The 8656-nt window shown below is 42.6% G+C and overlaps 1 protein-coding gene across 2 annotated transcripts; it reads left to right on the forward strand.

Moving 5' to 3' along the window:
* Positions 1-20: 20 nt before the first annotated feature.
* On the forward strand, positions 21-8529 carry ro60 (Ro60, Y RNA binding protein). Of its 2 annotated transcripts, none has more exons than XM_041949003.1 (9): positions 21-117; positions 1012-1615; positions 4113-4333; positions 4746-4892; positions 4988-5125; positions 5237-5353; positions 5719-5835; positions 5999-6145; positions 6709-8529. In XM_041949003.1, exons 2-9 carry the CDS (start codon positions 1030-1032, stop codon positions 6859-6861), a joined length of 1626 nt encoding a protein of 541 aa, XP_041804937.1. In that variant the 5' UTR covers positions 21-117; positions 1012-1029; the 3' UTR covers positions 6862-8529. The 2 variants fall into 2 exon arrangements, with proteins under 2 accessions (XP_041804937.1, XP_041804938.1); XM_041949004.1 differs by lacking the exon at positions 21-117 and adding an exon at positions 200-390.
* Positions 8530-8656: the final 127 nt, after the last annotated feature.

Here is an 8656-nt window from a genome sequence, read left to right on the forward strand (position 1 = left end):
GCATCCATCGCGGCCCGGCCCCTGGTTATCTCGCTGACGCTCGGTCAGAGGGGAGGCCTCTTTCCCTTTAGATAACGCTACACATACAAAACTTGAGCACTGTGCGCAGACATCGTGGTAAGTTCACTTAGCGTTGTCTCTTATGTATTTGTTGACCGAAATGTCTTGACTGGCGAACACCACGTTTGTCCTAAAGCTAACTCAGTCCGGTTGAGGTTAGCGTAGCATCATTAGCCAGCTGCCCATCCCAGGCGAGCTGCATCAAGCCGCCTAGCGCAGCCTTCCGGTGTCCGGCTAGGAAAAAGCTTGGATGTGGGACTTTGTAGTTTGTGGTCAGAGGAGACCGGATGGCGATCGCTCCTACACAGCTGCAGCTGAGAAACGCCAGGAGTAGGTTGGGTTTTTGTTTTTTTGTCCACCTAGATACCATGAATACAACATTAGCTAAGCCAGTTTGCTAACGTTAACTAACTTTGCATTGCCCAGATTGGCCGCCTGTGCTACCTTAACTAAGTTAACAAACCTGAACCGGTAACGCTAACTAACTATCTAACATTGACTAGTTGGTTTGCAGTGAGCGTTTTCTACGATCCTCTGTTAATATCTCAGTGTGGCTCGTATCTGTCTCATGTGTATCATCATGTCCAGTAATCGGCTTTAAGTTATTTCTGTCGGTGCCCTGAGGCAAAGAGAAAGTCATGTTGCTGGTGAAGTCCACGTTATGGAGGCTCTCTGTTTGCCCATTGATCTCTTCAGCGATTTACTGGAGCCCAAACGCGTTGGGGCTCTGCAAGCTGCATAATTAGCTGAGTCCAAGCTGCTTGGTCCTGTCACACACCAGCATCCTGAATGGGAAATAGACCCTGCCATTATTCCAATAAATCTGAGCCGCGATTCCCATATTTAAGCCCACTGATTATTTTGTTTAGCTCTGTGTAACAAAGTTAAAAGGGTTTATTCTGTGAGCAGTGAATATAAAAGTTAATTAAATTCCTCTGCTCTCTGTTTCAGGCCTTTTACTGTGTAACAATGGAGCCATCGGGAAGTACTACGATATCTTCACCGAGCAACCACACCCTGAACTCAACAGGTGGCGGTTGTCCCTGGGAGGTCAACGACAAGGCCAGACTGTGCCGTTTCCTCTGCTATGGCTCGGAGGGAGATATATACACTGCCAGAGAGGAGGGTCATGTCAGCATGCAGAGCGCCGGGGCTCTGCTGTGCCTGCTGCAGGAGGGTCGAGGTGCGGAGGTGGTGGAGGAGATAAAGAGGTTCGCTCAGGATGGTCGAGCTGTCAGACTCGGCCCCTCCTTTTTTGCCTTGGCTCTGTGCTCCCAGCACTCAGAGCTGAAGACCAGACAGGCGGCGTTCAAGGCCCTCAAGGAAGTTTGTCGGGACCCTGCCCACCTGTTCTCTTTCATCCAGAACAAGAAGGAATTGAAAGAGGGCATGAAGTGCGGGATCTGGGGACGTGCCCTGAGGAAAGCAGTGTCTGACTGGTACAATGAGCAAGATGCCATGAGTCTGGCTGCGGCTGTGACCAAATGTAAACAGAGAGAGGGATGGTCACACCAGGATCTGCTCAGGCTCTCACACTCCAAACCAGCTAATGACGGTGAGTTTACACAGACCCTCATTATACGCAGCTGTTTAGAGGGGATTTGCAAAAATATCATCCACTTCACATCAGAGTATCCCTGCCTTGCACTAAATAACTTGTGAAGGTCAAATGACGAGAGGGGCACTAGAGGCATTAATTAAATGCAGTGTTTTTTTAGGCTATCTGATGTAGAATTTCAAAGGAAATATGCTATGTAGTATTTAAATGTCTAAATGGTGGAAATGGCTGAATTTGGAGGATGGAGAATTTACTGTCATATTTTCAGAAACTATTTATATTACGTGTTATATTACACACAGCAGTTGTGCAGTGTTGTGGCTACAAGATCCGCAACAGTTGTAGAAAGGCAGTGGAGTTAAATACCAATTAGCCGATTGACCAATTGATATTGATCTGACTTTCGCCAAGTGTTGAAAATGCTGCAGAGTTATGTGATTTGGGAAGGGAAAAAGCCGTAATGATAAACAGAAAAACTCCAATACAAAAGTGAAGCAGCGATGACACAAACTTACTTAGTATTGCAACCCTGATTCAAAAGGTGGGATGCTGGGTAAAACGTAAATAAAACAGAATACAGTCAATTGCAAACAAACTGTGTTTGCCGACAACAGTTCTACAAAGTGTTCCTGAGTCCATGTATTAATCTCCTTTATACAATCATGTGTTCACAAAGTGGTGAACCTCGCTCCATCCTCGCTTGTGAACGACTGAGCCTTTCCAGGATGCTCCTTTCATACCCAATCAACCTGTTTACCTGTGTAATTTTCAAACAGGTGTTTTTAGAGCATCCCACAACTTTCCCAGTCTTTTGTTGCCCCCTGAACCAACCTGTTGTTGGCATTAAATTCAGAGTAGGTATATATTTACAGAAAAAAATGAAGTTGATGAGGTTTAATATTGAACATATTGTCTTTGTACTGTTTTCAGTAGAGTGTATGTCAAAAAGAATTACACAATTATCCCATTCTGTTCAATTATTGTTTTACACAATGTCCCAACTTTTTTGGATTCGGCGTTATACAAACTTACAAGTTAAATTAATGAAAAAACAAATGGCTTATTCACCAGCTTCTTATTTACTGCATTACTGTACTACTACACTGTAAGATGTATCTGTTACTTCTGGCCTGACCAAGTACATATGTAATCCTGTCCTGACTAACAGTCTGTAAGATGTACAGTATGTTTCAATGCTGACTCGTGACTTAGATGAAAAAAGACTATAATGGTTATTAGGGGTGCACGATAGTTATCGGGCCGATAGTTATCGGGCCGATAACAGGAAATTATGACATCATTCCGATAAGTCCAATATCATGACGAACAGCCCCGATAACATATGTGTTTTTGTCAGCACGGCAGTGCCTCGCTCCCACTATGAGACCCGAATGGCCTGCAGTGAATGCTGCGTTCATGTGACGTTGGCATAATCAGAAAAACTCTTTGTCACTGGGAAAAAATCAAGAATACCCCCTCATGCCAGAAAACAACTCGATAACTCGGTCATAATTTTGGTAGTTGCTGACTTGAATTAACATTTGCAGCATTTTTACACATGTTACACATAAGGAATAGAAACATGAACTTAAAAAGGCCGACCGAAAGAACGGCTACCAAACGAGGGAACGGGGGAATGTACGTTACACCTTGAATGCAGCATGCGGCACACTGTGCTTATGAAAACAGAGTTCAGACTTCTTCAAAGTTTCCGAAGAAGACTGTTCGCTGGTTATTCGTAACAAATGTTCCAAGCGAGTTCCACTAGGAGCGAGAAATGGCACATGCTTTAATACCTGATCAGTCACGTGAAATATAACCACCGCTTTGACAGAGTTTGGAAAGCGTATGAGGACGGTCGGCCTGCTAAAGACGCTAACGTTAGCAAGGCAGCCGCAAAGAAGCCACCGGGACTGACACACGTCGGCGAGGCTTTCGAAAAGTCCAAGAAATTCGCCAAAGATGACCCACGGGCTCAGGTTATTGAAGATTTAATCATGGACATGATGCCGCTTGACTTACTATGGACTGCCTTTTTTCAGTTTGTTTACATAGATAAGTCTAAGTAAGGGATAATGTATCTTTCTTCAGAATGACATAGAAGCCCGACGCGAAGCGGTGGGGTTTATTTCTCCATAGGAACATGCTCACTATACGTTATCTCGCTTAGAACACGGCTTACTACTAAAGCATTCAATAATGTGACATAAAATAGTGATTAAAACACATTTTATTGATTTAAAATGAGCCTACTCTCGTCTGTTGCATCTCTCACTGCGCAGCGGCTCTGAAAGTAAACACGTACGTTGCGTAGCAACCGCCTCTCACTGTGCGCCGCTGTTTTTGGTTTTGTTTGTGGTATTGATGTCATGATGTTAGGTATATGTGTGTGTTATCGGTTATCGGTATCGGCCTTTAGGAGCTGAAAGTTATCGGTATCGGTTTTAAAAACAGTTATCGTGCATCCCTAATGGTTATGCTTTTTTTTCCCCAGCAATTGCCTTGATCAGCAAATATGTAACAAAAGGCTGGAAAGACGTCCAGGCTGCATACGCGGACAAAGAGAACTCGGAAGAGGTTGTCAAAGTGCTTTCGTATCTTGAAGTGGTGGAGAGGGTCAAACACAGTTGTGATGAAACAGAGGTCATCAATTTAATAGAGGAACACAAATTGGAGAGGGAACACCTGCTGACAGACCACCTCAAGTCCAAACAGGTGAGTGCTTTTAAATCATCATTGTTTCATGAAATCTAGTCTGGAGAATTATTTTCAGAGCTTTGTCTTTGTCGTCATCACAATGACATTATACACCAATAATACCGTGTAGTGGCAGTGAGTAGTAATTCTCATGCTGGTGGAAAACTCTGACTTCCAACACTTCAGAATCAGCTGCAAAACACTGAAGCATTGAAATGGGTATTTGTCATTTGGAAATTGTTTTTGTGAATCAGCACATCTGGGAAATTTGCTGTTCTGGTTCCACTTCCAACCCTACAGACAAAGAAGGGAATACATCTTTGAATGAGCTGCCAAATATGTGCAACTGTACTACCATGCACCTTTTGCCTGAATCTGATTAAGGGGATACGTGCTTTGTTTTGTTTTGTTTTTTTCTTTCTTTCTGGAGGTATGGAGAGCTTTGTTGAAGGAAATGCCTCTCCAATCAGTGCTAAGGATCTTGGGTAAGATGACCTCCAACAAAATTCTTGAACCAGGAAGTTCAGAAACACAAGCCGTATGTGACAGAATCCAGAGCGAGACATCACTAAAGAAGGTAGGAACCATAGCTCTGGCTGATTAATTTACAGTTTTGCTATTAATTGAACTGCAGTCAGTATTTAAAAGTAACATCTGTCTTGAAATCACCAGGCAAAGATCCACCCTTTCAGCTTACTCTTGTCGACTGAAAACTACAAAAGAGGCCAAGGCTATCAGGGTAAGACGAAGTGGGAACCAGACAGCAGCATCCTCAAAGCAATGGACTCTGCCTTTTACAAGAGTTTTACAGTAAGTCTCCCCCCCCCCCCCCCCCCGCTTCTCACAGATAATCAAAGAGGGCGGCAATCAGTAGCATCAGTAAACTCCTAACCTCTTGTGCTGTTGCAATTCTGTCCTCAGAACGTGGAGCCTGTGGGTAAACGCTTTGTTGTAGCCGTAGACGTGAGCACATCGCTGAGCAGCATTGTCCCAGGGACGTCAATCAGCACCGCTGTCGCTGCTGCAGCTATCACCATGGTAAGATAATAGAGCTAGATAGCTACGCAGTGTGTGAGTAAGTGTTGCTGCAGTTGGAACAGCTGCATCTGTAAGCAGGGCTTCAGAGGAAGCCTGGGTCAGGGAATTAGTCTGTTGATACATACTGTAGATTCCTGCGAAATTCCGTCTGCATTGCAATTCTCTCAGTCCTCAGGCCCTCCAGGACGCACTAGCTGAGAGCTGTGCCTCACAATCATGATTCTCAGATTTTAATGACAGAATTGTAACACTTGTGGCATGTGCAGTTGTTTTGTTCTGCAGCATTGTGTGTGCAAGCATGTGTGGGAGATGAATCTCTGTACCGGTGATGTCACGCCTTTCTTTTGAACTGTCGTCTGGCTCAGATTTTTGCGAGGACAGAGGCGGACACAGATGTGCTGGCCTACTCCGAAGGAGCTTTGGTTCCATGCTCTGTCTCTGCTGATATGACTCTCGCACAAGCAACAGTTGAGCTGGTCAAGGTAAGGCATGTCACAGCATCAAACAAGAGGAGTTTAATCACAGTTATTGATTAATATGCTGTAGGAATAATAAGAATTTTACAACCATCTGAGCGTACACTTCACTGACCATATCTTGTTCTTGATCTCTGTTTCTGACCTTTCCACTAACACTATGTTCCAGACCCCGGGTGGGAGCACAGACTGCACCCTTCCCATGAGATGGGCCACAGAGAATGGGAAAGCAGTAGATGTGTTCATCATTCTGACCAACAACCCGTTGTGGACGTTTTCCGCCAGCCCAGTGGAGTCTCTGAAGAAGCACAGACAAGTGCGTTCATTTCCTTCATGCCTGCTTGGGGAGGAGATTTAACTGAATAATGTCCCTCTGTGTTAAAGATCATTTTAGTGACCTAACCCAGCAAACGGGATGTGTTTCCTTTTCACATTTATATTAAAGCTGATCCCTGCGCTCTCATTTTCAAGACTGGCGTGGCATTTGACCAGTGCTGTACAGTTTATGTCATAAAGGATGTTATCCATGTTGTTATGTTAGATGGACACTTATAATATGGTTGAACGAGTGGAACTGACACTTACTGCAAACACATGCACATCCCTCTGTCCAAGAGTCCTACAAAGTGATACTAGGATTTCTATCAATCCACCAAAACACTTACAACACTGTCATCTGCTCCTTTTTAAATTGTGCATCACATACAGAAAATGTGATGAAAAAAAGATTTTGACCCATATTGGCTTTTCATCAGTACCAGACAAATCATTGCCAGTTTTGTTAAGCACACATGAGCATACATACACACGCTTTTTGCAAAGCAATTAACCAAATAACAAAAAACTTCTTCTTTTCTTACATGTGTATTTTCTCCTCAGAAATCAGGAGCCAATTCTAAGTTGGTGATGTGTGGGCTGACTTCCATTGGACACGCCATCGCAGACTCAGAAGACAGGGGACTGCTGAGCATCTGCGGCTTTGACCTCGGAGCTTTGAGCGTCATCCGTAACCTCGCCCAGGATCTGATCTGACGAAGTGTTGGGACTGTCTCGGAATCATGTGGTTAGAGTTCAAAAAGAAGGCACAAAGTGGACCAACGTGGCTCACTTAGCATGTAGAGTGCCCTAAAACAGCACTAATCCAAAAGATGTTGACATTTACGATTCCAGTTTCTCGTTTTGTATAATGTCACTCACAAGTCAGTTGACAAAGTGTCCAGCGGGCTGGACAACTCTCTGGAAATGTTATATGCATTTTTGTTTTTTTTGTTTTTTTTTTTGAAATGTGAAAAGGAAGTGATATGAAGACATGATATGTCATTGCATATCATGCTGTCAAGAGTTTATGGGCAAACCGCGCTCTGTATGACGGGCTGTTTAGTGCTTTGATGGCTCTTGGTGAGACACTAACCCACTGAACAATAAATTCCACTCATTTATAGCAAGGTGTTCGCAAATTAAATAAGAGGAACAGTGTAGGGGTCAGAATGTTTGAGGCTTAGTGCAACTGTAGGGTTTTTTACAGTAGTTTCTAGTATGTATCTACGATCTGATTTTAGAAGGTTTGACGTGATGCTAGAGGCAGTTTAGATTTGAAGGCCTGTCCCTCTGTGTTATGTAGCATTTTTATAAATTATTAAATAAACATACATAAACATAGTATAAACAGATATACTATAAGCGAGGGAAACTGAAAGAAAGCACCAAAAGTGGAAAACTGCTATGTTGTCTGTTGACCTTACAAATTCTTTGTTCAGAAAATATTTTTTGATAGTAACATTAATGTCTAGAGCTCCATTCCAACTCTTGCCTTTAGTCTAACTACAATTTGTAGTTGTTGTATTAACATCTGTTTTCCCCTAAGCCCATTTTATTTTAAACCTGAGTTGTCTGTTCTGCTCTTGTTGAATTTATTCTTTAAAAGTAAATACCCTTGGTGCTCTTAATAGTTGGGATTTTCCTTTGTTAAACACTAATGCCAATGTTTTGGACTGTAACTCAGATGATTGCAAGTGGGAGAAATGGACTTGTTCTCATATTTTCTTCTGAATTCTATGCATTACAATTTGGATTTTGCAGTATTATTCTGTCCAGGAGGACAATTCATAGCTAGTCATCAACTGTTTACCAAGACTGAATCTTCGAGCACAGTAATGTTCCTGTATTTTTGATGTAAGAATGTTTGTTATGCAAAAACTATCAGATAATTGCTACTGGAATAAAATGAATCGAATGTACTTTTCTAAACGTGTAACAGTAGAGATTTAAAGTACACACTGAACTGAACACACACTGCTCGCAGTGTTCTGACCTTAGGGACCAATTCATTTTGGCGAAATGGAAATGCTGTTTTAGTCAACAGCAGTTGCTGTAATTGCTGACAGCATTCACTAAACCTGTCACTCATCCATTCTGGTGTAATGCACTCTTAATGGCAGAAAATACATTTCTGACCATGTCTATGGTGAAGGATTTTTGTCCGAACATGCCGATACTGTCATTTTCAAAATGACGGTATTTGTATAATATGATCATTGATATGATTGTAGTTCAAAGTCTGACACGAGAGATAGTTATTATGAGGTATAGTAGTTCACAAGTGTTTTACCACTACGATTAACATCTTTGCCATCATATTGTCTGTTGTATCCATTTTGCTTACTTGACTGTAGTGGCAATGAAAACCCCTAATAAACTCTCTGCTGCTCTTAAAATATTAGTGTGATTTTGGCTTTCTATGTCACAAATAGCTGCGTTCATCGCAGTTAACGTCAGTTTATTGTGGATATATCACTGACTGTGTGTGCATCCCGTGGAAGTGTCTTTG

This window comes from Chelmon rostratus, chromosome 12 (assembly GCF_017976325.1).
Source record: "Chelmon rostratus isolate fCheRos1 chromosome 12, fCheRos1.pri, whole genome shotgun sequence".
NCBI lineage: Eukaryota > Metazoa > Chordata > Actinopteri > Chaetodontiformes > Chaetodontidae > Chelmon > Chelmon rostratus.